The sequence below is a fragment of the Hypanus sabinus genome, chromosome 6 (assembly GCF_030144855.1).
Source record: "Hypanus sabinus isolate sHypSab1 chromosome 6, sHypSab1.hap1, whole genome shotgun sequence".
In the NCBI taxonomy this organism is placed as follows: domain Eukaryota; kingdom Metazoa; phylum Chordata; class Chondrichthyes; order Myliobatiformes; family Dasyatidae; genus Hypanus; species Hypanus sabinus.
The window spans coordinates 42,549,175-42,564,055 of NC_082711.1; the positions used below are offsets into that span (position 1 = coordinate 42,549,175).

General features: G+C 38.3%; 1 protein-coding gene across 1 annotated transcript in view; it reads right to left on the bottom strand.

The window, feature by feature from the left end:
• Window positions 1–2,679: 2,679 nt before the first annotated feature.
• mtpap (mitochondrial poly(A) polymerase) overlaps window positions 2,680–14,881 on the bottom strand; it is a 34,770-nt gene continuing 22,568 nt past the window's right edge. The window contains exons 7-9 of the mRNA XM_059971999.1: window positions 9,669–9,758; window positions 8,223–8,296; window positions 2,680–3,866 (exon numbers count right to left, since the gene is read on the bottom strand). Coding sequence (XP_059827982.1) covers window positions 3,501–3,866; window positions 8,223–8,296; window positions 9,669–9,758 — 530 coding nt within the window. The 3' untranslated portion in view covers window positions 2,680–3,500. The remainder of the gene's footprint in view (window positions 3,867–8,222; window positions 8,297–9,668; window positions 9,759–14,881) is intronic.

The window sequence follows — 14,881 nt, forward strand, 5'->3', positions numbered from 1 at the left end:
GGGAAGATTTGATAGGAGGTATTCAAAGTCATGAAGGGTATAGATAGGGTAAATGCAAACAGGCTTTTTCCACTGAGCTTCAGTAAGACTAGAACTAGAGATCACAGATAAATGGTGAAAGGTGAAATGTTTAAGGGGAACATGAAGGGATACTTCTTCACTCGGAGGGTGGTGGAAGTGTGGATTGAGCTGCCAGGAAGTGGTAGATGTAGGGTCAATTTCGATACTTAAGAAAAATTTGGATAGGTACATGGATGGGAGGAGTATGGAGGGCAACTGTCCAGATGCAAGTTGAAGGGACTAGGCAGAATAATAGTTCAATGTGGACAAGTCAGCATACAGAGAGGAGGTGCAGCGGCTAACGGACTGGTGCAGAGCCAACAACCTGTCTCTACATGTGAACAAAAGAGATGGTTGTTGACTTCAGGAGGGCACGGAGCGACCACTCCCCGCTGAACATCGACGGCTCCTCGGTAGAGATCATTAAGAGCACCAAATTTCTTGGTGTTCACCTAGCGGAGAATCTCACCTGGTCTCTCAACACCAGCTCCATTGCAAAGAAAGCCCAGCAACGTCTCTACTTTCTGCGAAGGCTGAGGAAAGTCCATCTCCCAATCCCCATCACATTCTACAGGGGTTGTATTGAGAGCATCCTGAGCAGCTGCATCACTGCTTGGTTCGGAAATTGCACCATCTCGGATTGCAAGACCCTGCAGCCGATAGTGAGGTCAGCTGAGATCATCGGGGTCTCTCTTCCCACCATTACAGACATTTACACCACACACAGCTGTTATGACTGTACCACAGCTCTGAGGGGCCGAAGGGTGCAGGGTAGCCCCCTCCTTTGTGAGAATCGCAAGAGCATTATTGGGTTGGATCAGAGGACCCAGGAAATGAGAGAGAGAGAGAGACATGGCCATTGTCTCCTGGAGACGTTTGTGGATTGGGGACTATGCTACGTGCACGCCCTCGGGCAAAGTGGGCAGGTTGACAGAGAGATTGCATCACCCCAACCTGATTGACATCTACTACCCGACAGGTTAAGATAAAAGGGGGGGCTGTAGGGATAGCCCCTCAGATGCACCAGAAGAAACGCTAGCGATCCCGTAATAGCGGGAAGCCACGTGCGTTCGGTTCCCTTGCCTGGGGGCTGGTGGCTGGTACCACGGAAAACGACTTGGAACTAACAACGGGGAAACCAACTCCCCCGACTCAACGGATTGGCCTCATAAAAGACCAGGGCAAGTTTAAAACCATCTCTGTTAAACCCAAAAGGCTGCAGCTTGAAAGGACAGTGACTTTTGTCTTTCCATCGGACAATACAATATCCCCTAGACAAACGGTAGAGCTATTACTTAATTGATGATTATTATTATACCCGCATTTTTCGATTGAGTATTGACGACGTATTTTATCTGAATGTCTGTATTAATCTTATTTTTGTGCCCCTTTATAAATAAAGACTTTAAAAAATAGTACCATCAGACTTCAACGGGCCTCTCTATCTTTGCTGGTAAGTGACCCAGTTACGGGGTTCATAACACTGCATCTGCAAACAGCATTATGAAGGACCCCACGCACCCCTCATACAAACTCTTCTCCCTCCTGCCATCTGGGAAAAGGCACTGAAGCATTCGGGCTCTCACGACCAGACTATGTAACTGTTTCTTCCCCCAAGCCGTCAGACTCCTCAATACCCAGAGCCTGGACTGACACCAATTTACTGCCCTATACAGTGCCTATTGTCTTGTTTATTACTTATTGTAATGCCTGCACTGTTTTGTGTACTTTATGCAGTCCTGGGTAGGTCTGTAGTCTAGTGTAGTTTTTTTTGTGTTGTTTTTACGTAGTTAAATGTAGTTTTTATACCAATTCATGTAGCACCACGGTCCTGATAAACGTTGTCGTGTTTTTACTGTGTACTGTACAGCAGTTATGTTCGAAATGACAATAAAAAGTAACTTGACTAGATGGGCCAAAGGGCCTGTTTCTGTGCTGAGATGTTCTATGACACTACAGCACAGTTTTGTTCTGGCAACTTGGATATATTTGAATATATTTGAATTTTTTCTGAAAACCAGAAAGTAGTTACCATAAAATTATTAAAATCTGTTACGTTCAATTATCTGCTTTAACCAAAGATTTGAAATCTTGCAATATCTGTAAACATGGTGCTTTTCATTCATGCTAATTTTTGCTGACATTTTTTCAGATATTGAGCCTATAATCTTCAGTCCCAAATGCTCCTGATCTGACTTTAGTTTATTCTCAGCATTTTGTTTTTATTGCAATATCCAGCATCTGCTATTCTTTTGACTATCCTGAAAAAAATCTTTGCTCAAGCTTTTGGTAAACCACCTGTACACTTTGATGGACCCGTGACTGATAATGCTTCTGCAAAACACATGATAAACTTACAAGTTTCCAATAATACATGCTGTTTTTTCTTCTTCTTCATATAAGCTACAATACTGATACCCTGGATTCCTACAGTTGATACACTTCAGTTTTATTAGCTAAGAAATACTTCTGGGACATCTTAAGATCCAGAAAATACTTTTGTAAATCCCACATTATTTTATTTTTAATCTGCATTACAAAGTAATGCCCTTGATATAAATCATATGGTTCCACATATGAAAACTGTCTGATATTTGTTTCAATATTCATTGCAACATATTAATGAAAACAATTATTTATTTTACCATGTACTTTTACCATGTTTACCTTGTACTTAAAGCATTGAGTTCATTTGTGCAAAACTGAGAGAGTTGGTCTTATTACTGCCACAGCAGGGTGAAACAGATTCCCACTAAGAGGGAAAAGTCAGCCATTTATAAAGGGCTGAAACAATGAGATTATAAAATCCATTTGGGTGGGAATTACAAACACAGATGCTAACAAAAATGAACAAATGCAAAAAGACAAAAGTTTGTAAACCATTACTGATCATTTAAAAATGCACCACTGGTAATTTAAAAGTACAATCTGAGACATTTGTCTGTACCTTTCTAAATTATTTGGGCACATGCAGTGAACTTAATGTGAACACAGGAATATGCAGGAATTGTCTCTTTAGGTCCATCTTTTGGATTTCAAACCAATACTGTTCAAAAGTTACAAATAATCTTCTGGAGGAACTCAGCAAGTAAGCAGCGTCTGATGGAAAGAGAAGAACAGTGAACATATCAGAGTTCCTCCAGTAAACTGTTTGTTGCTCCACATTTCAGCATCTGCAGTCTCTTGTGCACTTGAAATGTTTACATCTCGGATTAGCTAGAATGAAATTCAATTTATGCACTATTGTTCATTAAAACAAATACAGACGAAGTGTTTAGGAAATTTAAACCTTACAGGCAACTAAATGCTTCATTCAATAATTCCTAAAGCACTTTGTACAAAAAAATCCATAAAGTCTTCAGGTTCTTGACATCTTACTAGTCATTTGAGGCACCGATACTTCAGAAGACACAAACTCCTTTTTTGTATCCAGCGTGCTGCTACCGTGCAACAGTGGAAATAAACTTTCGAAAGCCATTTGGCCTGTTCAAATGTTCAGTGGCTTCCCTGTTTATCTTTAATGAATCCAACAAATTTTTAATTCTCTCACTGGCTGGCTGTTTCCTCCTCTTTTTGCTCCTTCCACTGAACGACTGAGAGTTGGGAAGAAGCAGGGCAGCTAATCCCCAGGCACTGCCATTTGGATGCTTTAGATCTTCCTGCTGTAAGATCCAGGCACTCTCTCTGGCTGCTGTCACAAACCTATCCAGTTGGGTTTGATTGACATTCTTGCTAACATTCTGTGCCTGTTCAAATGGATTCTGGATGTGCAGTGGTGATGCTTCAGATTTATTCTGTTCCTTTCCCTGGAATGGTTACAGAAAAAAATAAGTATTTTGTAGTACCTCCTATTTATAATACTGTCTAAAAAGCAACAAAAATTAATTCATGTAGTTTAATATATTTGTAGGCACATATATACTCTCGGGTTTATTTCTGCCTTGAGTACTGGAACAACTGAAGGTAGAAGGAAGCATCAAAGATTAAACTACATCAATAACTTCCAGAATTCCACAACTTCAGGATTAACAAGTTCATAAATACAAGAATTTATTTATTAATATATTAATACACACAGTGGTAAATGAAATACTTATTTAGAATCAACTTTAATATTCTTGTTCACCTGTACCACAATGACACCTTTAAAGCTTTTATTCCTGTACAAAGATTTTAAAACAGTAAAGACTGCCTTACATCAAGTAAACATCCAGAGTAACATTGTATAAATGAATTGGACTGCTGCCCAAGATAAACTGATGGGTTTTTGGAATTCTGTGTTTGTATTAAATTGTAGGCTTTTGGTTGCATATTCAAACTCTATACATCATTCAGTAAACTCACAGATCACTCCAAAGAGTTCATGGAAATAAAATCCTTCAAACTGCTTTGTGTAAACCCACATTTGGCTTCTCTGCATTAGCAGTATTGACTGCAGCTAAAAATCAAGCATTAGATAGCTCTATCATACCACTCAATTTTGTTTTGCAGTTGGCCAGAAAGAACTATAATGTTTGATAGTATCACATGCTACTATAATACTTATAGTAATTGATAATTAATGATAATTGTAATGTTTAATGTACTTTAACTTAGAAGGTGGAAGGCTGAAATGCTGCAAAAAGTTAGAAGATAATACTCTTAGAAAACAGAAGAGACAATTGGTGGTATAAAGAAAGTAAATGTTACCTTTATCTTTATATAATGCAAGTGTGGTATACCTGCTGGGAGTCCATGGCAGTCCTATGGGCAATCAACAGAATGAGAGGAAGATGATGATCCAAAGATAAATATCTTTGGATCTACAGGGGAATGTTTGCCAGAAAGAACTACAGTCTACAAATCAGTGAATTTGAATGAGTTAATGACAGTGAAAGTAGGCAAAATAGTCTTTGTTTTTGCCATGTGGTTGAAAGAATGGAGGTGGTCATTTTATGAAGTTGTTCTGTAACCTCCATTTTGTGAGCCATCTTGTGAACTGGTTTTGATCAGGATTAACTGTATCGAATTGCTCTAAAGTGGACACAGTGATGATCTTGATAATCTGCTGAACTAGAAATCATTTTCAAATAATACATTATTTGTGAGCTGTTCTTTGGTATGATAGAAAGAACATGCACGTTTCTGTACAGGTTGAGTCAGTGTCTGACCTGAGTAACTTGGGCCTAGTAACTGACTGATCCGCTCTGATTCAGAACAGAGACATTAATTATAAGTTGTCACTTGTGAGAAGTGCAATAAAATGATGCTGTCTTTGACCAGGGCAAATGGGGTGCTGACACACATTAACTAGATAGGTCAGAGCAACAAGATCGAAACACAACATTTGAATTATAAGTGTATAAAATTGAGATGCTTTGAATTCAATGCAATGACATTGTCTATTTTGCCTGTGAATAATCAGCCTTTCTTGCAATATGCACTGGTGCTTCAGGCATATAGCAACAGTGGCACGAGTTACAGCGAGGGATAGAAACTGTATCCTTTGGAAAGTTACAACGTTGCCATTGGAAACGTGACTTTAGGTCTAGTTACTGGAGGATGAATTTTGCCTCAGCCAGTAGTAGACATGGTAACAAGGGTGAACCCCACAATCCAACACACTGATATAGATCAATATATGTGGGACTACGTCGATAACAAGTTACCACTGATTTCTCTCTTGACCATAGAGTGGACACAAGTTGTGGAGGAGGCAAGGGAGATAATCTATCAATGGACTAAATACACTAAAGTAATTAAAACATACACTGATAAGGCAGAAGTAGTATTTAGTGACTCAGCTTTTGAAGTAAGTTTTGAAATTGGGGATCAAATGTTCAAATACATCCATGGGTGAGGACAGTATCACATGCTGCTATAATACTAATTTTATACATGTTGGTAACTGCAGTTCTTAATGTACTACAACAGAAGGTGGAAGGCTGATATCTTGCAAAAGGTGAGAGGATGATACTCAGAAAACACGAGACAATTGTTGTACAGCATGTGTGAATTCAGTAAGTAAATGTTACCTTTATCTTTATATAAGGCAAGTGTGGTATACCTGCTGGGAGTCCTTGGCAGTCCTATGGGCAATCAACAGAATGAGAGCAAGTTGATGATCCTAAGATAAATATGTTTGAGGGAGATGGTTGCCAGAAAGAACTACAGTCTACAAATCAGTGAACTCGAATGAGTCAAGGACAGTGGATGCAGTCTTTGTTCTTGCCATGTGGTTGAAGGAATGGAGGGGCCTTTTTATGCAGCTGTTATGTAACCTCCATTTTGTGAGCTGTCTTGTGAACTGGTTTTGCTCAGGAATAGTTGTATCAAAGTGCTTTAAAATGGACACAATGATGCTCCTGATAATCTGCTGAACTGGATATCATTTTCAAATAAGTTATCTGTGAGGACTTCTTTGGTACGATAGAACATGCAGGTTTCTGAATAGGGGAGGCTGTATCTGACATGATTAACTCAAGTCTAGTAACTGACTCGTCTGCTCGGATTCAGAACAGGGACATCAATTACAAGTTGTCACTTCTGAGAAGAGCAATAAAATGGTGCCACATCGGACCAGAGTCAATGGGGACACAGAGGGATGCCTGGCGAGCGTAAACTCTTTATCCTGGGTATTACCTTTTCTCTTCTTTGACTGCTCATGGAGAATCAGGGAAACTAATTGTTTACATAGGTATTCAGTTGTATAAATTGACATGTTTGTGAACTGAGCCACTAAACGTACTTGTCAGTAAATAGATTCTTTCCGTGCTTAACTGATAATTACTATTGAGGGTTAATCCTTGTAACAGTAGAATCATTTGTAAATAATTGAAAATAGAATTGCTTGCTTTATTACAACATATTTTGTTAGAAACTGTATCAATTTCTATTTTATTCTTTTAATAGCACATGAAATTTGATAAGCAAATTATTAGGAATACTTTGAGAGAAGAAAATACTTGCCTTGGCCTAACTTATAAACAGTCCATTGACAGGTTGACAAAACTTTAGTTCTGGCTTTTAAGTTTAAACATTAATCAAAATATCCTCTGAATTCTCTGATGGTTCAAGTAGTGTTAGTGATCCCTTTGGATAAATAATCTTCAGTCCTAATGTTTTAAAAGCAAATTAGCCCAAAAATCTGGAAGGATTATCAGTCTACTCACTGCCATTTAGATTAACCATTTAGTACAAGTTGCGTTTTCCCTGCAACATCCACTTCAAAGTATCTGATATTTAATTCTTAATTATCAGTTATTCATTGAGTAAATTTTAAATAATCCTATATTTGCTATTTTTAACTCCAGCCTTAGATATGCCACTAAGATGATTTAACAAGGAAAAACAGGATACTTATGTAGAAGAGGATAGTTTTTATCTTCGCACCTCCCAGTTTTGGCAAATGTACTTGAGGACCGAGGACGCGCTGGCATTATGACATTACTTAAAAAAGGAAAGAAGGGAAGAAATAACCAATCAGTTTAACTTCAATATTGGGAGTCAATTCAGAAAGACAGTATAAAAGCCTTTTTTTTCTTAAATAGCATAGATTAATCAAGAACAGCCTCTGTGGATTTATTACAGGAAGACTGTGATCAACGATTCTTTTTAAAGGAGGTCATTGAGGGTGATGATGAGGGTAGTGAGTCTGCAGCCTACAAAGCCTTTCAGTAAGGCTTCTAACAAACATTCACAAAGGTCAAAATAGTAAAAGCCCATGCAAGCCATGGGAAAGTGGTAAAAAGGATCCAAAGTGAGCAAGGAGCAAGTTTGTAGGAAGTTGGTATCAGTATACTTCACAAGGCTCAGCATTCAGTTTCTTAGTTTTATACTATATGTTAATGACTTAGACCTGTATGTCATTAAAAAAATAAAAATAACACAAACAAAAAAACAAAGTTCCTTTTACAAATTATCACTCTGCAAAATGAACAAAGTGTTCAGTTTTACAGCATTAAAGGAAGTCCCCATTAAAGAATATCTGTGGATTGATAGTTATAACTTGTCTAAGTCGATGGTTTCCTCTTGCTTCATACAAACTCCAGCACAGATTATTTTGATGTCTACAATCCTGTTGAAAGTTCCATTAAAACAATGCTAAATTATTATTTTAATCTAGATCACAAGTATCTCTATAATACAAAAAAAAACAAACGTATAATTATCAAGCTACTAACCTTTCTGATATTGATGGACATTTTACTAAAAGGAAAGGATCCATAAAATTCAAAGAATTCCTGTAAGAGCTCCTCTGCAAAGAAATTTAATGAATGCCATTAGATTTACAAACCAGAATTACATGGTACTTTCACACAATCAATTTCACATTTCCATATTCATCCTGGAGGTGGTGATGGATGCTAGAAAATTCAGGTAAGTGTACAATGATAGTACAGATATTATGAAAGAGCTGATGTGGTCTTGAAGCATATTAAAGTGGCTAAATCCCCAAGGACTGATCAAGACTATCCTAGGACATTGTAGAAAGCAAGGGATGAAAATAATGGGGAATATTTTTATCTTCCTTAGCCATAGGTAAAGTACTAGAAGAATGGAATGAAATGGAACTAGACGAATGTTGTGCATTTATTTAAGGGGGGGGGGCTGCAAGGTCAAGGTAGGGAACTAAAGACAGGTGAGCTCAACCTCAATGGTCGGTAAGTTACTAGGGGGATTGAGAGAGATAGAATCTATCTTCACCTGGAAAGGCTGGGACTAATTAGGGATAGACAGCATGTTTATTGTATGGGAAATCATTTATCAAAAATTTAACAGAGTTTTTTTTTTAAACAGCTGACCAAGAAGATTGAAAAGGACCGGAGTAAACATTGACTACTTAAGACTTCAACAAGACTTTTGATCAGATCCCACATGGTAGATTAGCCTTTAAAGTTAGGTCACATCAGACCTAGTGTGAGTTAGTTAACCAGATCCAAAACTGACAGTGGAGCAGAGGAGAGTTGTTTTTCCAGATGAGAGGCAAAGGAATCAATGCTTAGGCCTCTGTTGTTTGCCAGACATTAACATAATGTATGAAAAAGGTGGGGCATGAACAGCAGCTTTGCAGCTGACACCAGGATTTTTGCTGTGGTGGACAATGAGCAAGATTATCCAACACTACAGCCAAATCCAGATCAACTGGGAAAATGGGCAAACAGCAGATGAACTTTAATTCAGACAAGTGTACAGTGATGCATTTTGGGAATTTCATACAGGACAAGTCCAACACAGTTAATTAGTGTTCTGCTGAGTACTGTAGAACAGAGACACGACACAAGGCAATCTAAACCATTTTATTTCCATGTTAAAGTACACAGTCTCCAGAAAGCAGTTAAAATGGCAGACAAAGTGGTGAAGAAGGCACATGGCATGCTTGCCTATATCAGTTGAGACAGAGCTGGTACGAAAACAGATGACATATCTTTAAGGTGAGAGGGGAAAGATTTGAGGTACATGTTTATTCAAACAGAATGGTGAATACAAGGAATTAGCTGACAGAGGTAGAGGTGAGCATGGAAGATTTAGAGGTAAATGAACTAAATAGATGAAAGTGGGATGAGTTCAGGAGGCACGAGGTGGATCGAGAGGCCTGTTTCCGTGCTGCATTACTTTGATTAACTTACCCAGTGTCTCTCCATTTTGGGAAGGCTTGACTTTGATATCAGAAGCAAATGTGCAGTCGTGACTTTCAATAATATGTTTATCCTTTTCTTCTAAAAAGAAAAATCAGTATTATTGTCAATGTTACAGTTAACACAAATTATAATAAGACAGAAGGGAAGATTAATCAGGTTGCAATTAAAGCTCTAATATTGTCACAGTCAGGTTTACTATCACTGACTTGTACAGTGGCATGCAAAAGTTTGGGCACCCCGGTCAAAATTTCTGTTACTGTGAATAGCTATGCGAGTAAAAGATGACCTGATTTCCAAAAGGCATGAAGTTAAAGATGACACATTTCTTTGATATTTTAAGCAAGATTAATTTTTTATTTCCATCTTTTACAGTTTCAAAATAACAAAAAAGGAAAAGGGCCTGAAGCAAAAGTTTGGGCACTCTGCGTGGTCAGTACTTAGTAACATCCCCTTTGGCAAGTATCGCAGCTTGTAACTTTCTGTAGCCAGCTAAGAGTCTTTCAATTTTTGTTTGGTGGATTTTCACCCATTCTGCCTTGCAAAAGGCTTCTAAGTTCTGTGATATTCTTGGGCTGTCTTGCATGCACTGCTCGTTTGAGGTCTATCCAGAGATTTTCGATGATGTTTAGTTTGGGGGACTGCGAGGGCCATGACAAAACCTTCCGCTTGCACCTCTTGAGGTAGTCCATTGTGAATTTTGAAGTGTGCTTATTATCATTATCCTGTTGTAGAAGCCATCTTCTTTTCATCTTCAGCTTTTTTTTTTCCAGACAGTGTGATGATTGCTTCCAGTATTTGCTGGTATTGAGTTCATTCTTCCCTCTACCAGTGAAATGTTCCCTGTGCCACTGGCTGCAACACAAGCCCAAAGCATGATCGATCCACCCCCGTGCTAACAGTTGGAGAGGTGTTCTTTTTATGAAATTCTGCACCATTTTTTCTGCAAACATACATTGCAGCCAAAAAATTCTATTTTAACTTCATCAGTCCACAGGAATTGTTTCCAAAATGCATCAAGCTTGTTTAGATATTCCTTTGCAAACTTCTGGTGCTGAATTTTGTGGTGAGGACACAGGAAAGGTTTTCTTCTGATGACTCTTCCATGAAGGTCATACGTGTGCAGGTGTCGCTGCACAGTAGAACAGTACACCACCACTCCAGAATCTGCTAAATCTTCCTGAAGATCTTTTGCAGTCAAATGGGGGTTTTGATTTGCCTTTCTAGCAACCCTATGAGCTGTTCTCTCGGAAAGTTTTCTTGGTCTTCCAGACCTCAACTTGACCTCCACCATTCCTGTTAACTGCCATTTCATAATTTCATTATGAACTGAGGGAACAGCTACCTGAAAAAAATTTGCTACCTTCTTATACCCTTCTCCTGCTTTGTGGGCATCATTTATTTTAATTTTCAGAGTGCTAGGCAGCTGCTTAGAGCCAATGGCTGCTGATTGTTGGGACAAGGTTTGAGGAGTCAGGGTATTTATGAAGCTTTGAAATTTGCATCACCTGCCTTTCCCAATGATGACTGTGAACAAGCCATAGCCCTAACAAGCTAAGTAAGGTCTGAGATCTTGGTAAAAGTTATCTGAGAGCTCAAATCTCTTGGGGTGCCCAAACTTTTGCATGGTGCTACTTTCCTTTTTTTCTCTCTAAAATTGTACAAAACAAAAATAATACACTAATCTTGCTTAAAATGTTGAAAAGAATGTTTGATCTTTAACTTTATGACTTTTGGAGATTAGTTCATCTTCCACTGACTATTCACAGTAACAGAAATGATTCTCAAACTTTTGCATGCCACTGTACCTCATGAAATCTGTAGTTATGAGGCAGCAGTGGACTGACTGGCCTCCAGTACTAGATGTTCTACCATTCTTCAAGGTAGAATTTTTATACACCAAAAGGAATTGCAATGTGATGGAATGCAAATGTAATTATAAACATTCTTTTAAAGTGATTATTCTGCATATTTCAAATTAACAGGTGTAATATTTTTCTAGTAGAAGTGAGGAAGAGTGGAATATAGATCCCTATTCCTTTAATAGGAAAGTTATAAACTATTGCATTATTAAGGTTGCTAGCAGCAAAAACCCTATTAGTATTGCAGATTGAGGGAGATGTGAAGTGATTTAGTTCTGTATGAAAGGTAGGCAGAGTATTCATTAAATGGTGTTCCTGTGCATCAGTCACAGACAGCAAACATGTAGATGCAGAAAAGTTAGGAAGTCAAATGCTTTCTTGGGCTATATTACAAGTGGTTTTGACTACAAGGGCAAAGATGCCTTAGTATAATTATAAAGATTTGTACTGAGACCACACCTAGAATATTGTGTGCATTCACTTTGCTGTACTGGGAGTACAAGGAAGGTGATCAGGCTGAATCTTTGGATAGCAAGATTGTCGTCTGCAGAGACATTTGTTTGAGTGTGCCTCAATTTACTGAGTTTAGAAGAATGAGAGAGTGTTTCGTTGAAACACAGAAATTCAGACAGGGCAACACAGATTGGATGAGGGAAGGATGATTGTTGGAATGAGGGCTAGGATATTAAGATTATTGTGTTAAACAGTTGGATAAACTCAAAGGCTGAAGGCTTCTCGCCTGAAAGCTGTATGTTTAATTAAAATTACCTTCACTAATCCTCCCTCAAGAAGCCACAATTCCCTAAACATGATCTCCAAATGATAGAAACTATTTGCATTTCACCTAAGTGGCCATCAGTTATGAGAGCACAGAGGTGAGAGAAGTGGTCAAAGAGGCACAGCTAAATGGACTTTCAGCAAGTCCTTGTGCAAACCTCATGTAAATTAATTTCCAAACAAGGTTCTTTCAAGAGCGACAAGCAATTATTTACAAATTATTTCAGGATCCTCCAGACTGAAAAAATATTAAACAATTGCTTAATTGGCGCTCACAGGAACCTCAAATACCTTGGCATATTTATCACAACCCTGAAGTTAAATTTGGGACAACCTTAAACATGCTATATTATGAACTTATCTACTGGGCTGACAAAAGTGGAAGAGAGTTGCTAAACTGTGCATCCAACTTCAAGACCTTTATTTTCACTAACAGCCATCCCTGCAAAAGCTGTACCACTACAGAGCAAGATCTCCTGTGGCAATTGCTCATGTGAAAAAGGTCTGATTTCTAGGAAGAATCCTCAAGTCACTTCCTCTGGGGTGAAGTTAATTTGCAATTACATTCTGCACCGGAGTTAACCTCTTTGTGATGGATTTTCACAGAGTAATATCCAGAGCTGCAATGACCATGTTATTTATTGTGGCGCAATCTTTAACTCACGTGTCTGGGACTACAGAATACAGCTACATTATTTGTACTTAATTTCTGCAATTATACAAGCAATTATGTTTCTCGTCTATATTTGGGACATGATTAATCACATCCATTGTTGGAAGAGAGCACATGATGAATGCAGCCATAAAAAGATTAACTCACTTCTGTCATGTGACACATACCGCAGTTTAAACAGAATTGGATTAGCAGAATAGCGTCTTACTTTTAAGCAGTAACAGTGCACATTATTAAATGATTTACTGAATTTTGTAGATATAGAAATGAATATCTCAAAACAAATTAAAAAGCATCTAATTTGCTTGGTTCTGCATAATCAGAGTTTGAAGTCCGTACTCATGTTTGAATGAACTCCTACGTCACTATAAATATGCCTATGTTTCAATTAATTTTTAAAATAGAAATCAAGGAAACCTCCAAAAACAAGACACAAACTAGAAATCGGACTCATTAGAGATGAATATAGTTACCTATGCGGTAAACAAGGATATTCAGTAGTTCCAAATAAATGCTTTCTGCCTGTTTTCTTAAAAGGTAACTAAGAAGATTGTGAAATATTAAAAGGAATAGGAAGGAAATGTTATAAGTTTTGTATCTTTAAAAATGGATTAAGCACCAGACCCAGCTGAAATTATATTTTTTGAGAGAAGAATGGAAGTTATAAGCTTTTTCTAATCCTCCCTGGATAAAGTTGCATGGTCAGAGGTTTTAAGGATTCCTCATGATAAACTGCTGCTTCAGTAGAGAGAACAGGCAGAATTGTGGCCAAGTATTTAGTGGCAGCTCCAGGGTTTGATCCTGACCTTGGGAGCTGGTCTGCATGGAATTTGTATGTTCTCCCTTTGTCTGTGCAGTTGTTTCCCTCCATATCTCAAAGACATGCTGGCATCTGTAAGCTATCCTTCATTAGGTACGTTTCAACTGATGGAATTTAATAATGTGCAATCATCAGCAAATTTCCCAACATCTGATCTTATGAAGTATTTGAAAATGGTTGGATGATGGACACACTGAGCTAATTCAGTAGCAATGTTCCCAGACTGAAATGATCAGCCTCCACAACTACAACTATATTTCAATGTGCAAATTTATGACTCCAGCTATTGAAGAGTTTTATCTCTGAAATCCATTGACCTCAGTTAAACAAAGGCTCCTCAGTGCTGCACTCAGTCAAATATGCCTTGATATCAAGCAAATTCAACCTCAGCTCTGGAATTCTCCAACAATTTGGTTTAGTCAAAGACGCCATACTTTTCGATGACATTGCTGAGGGCCAACAAAAGGTGGAGGCGGGGGGGGGGGTGCAAATTCAGAAGACCTTTGGGCAAAAAAAAAAATGATGGGTGCAGACAAAATGATTTTTTGGATACAACTGCTGGATAAGGTCAGAATGGTAAGGTCCTAACCCCAGTGGACTGTGGCAGAGGTGTTAGAGGATGCTGCTGCAGTCAACTACTTTAACTGACTGCAGCAAATTTCAGTGGGATTATGAATAATAGATTATCTTTGTCATATCACATAGAATCTCACTTTGAAATGAGCTGTCAGGGGAAGTGATTGAGGTAGGTACAATATCAACATTAAAAAGACATTTGGACAGTTATTTGTATAGAAAATGTTAATTAGAGATCAAAAGTGGGGCAGGAAAATAATTGGACTAGCTTAGAGGGCACCTTGGTTGGTGCATTAAGTTGGGCTGAAGGTCTTGTTTTCTCACTGTATGATTCTAAATAGGTGTTTCGCCCATGGCAAAAGTGTAAACTAGATTGGAAGAATTCAAAAACTGGAAAGAAAACATGAACCTGGGAGGCTACACTACATTTAAAACTTGAGAGGAGTTCGGATGGAGCTGGGGTGGTAGTTTCCAAGGTCATGGGATCAAGGGTAGG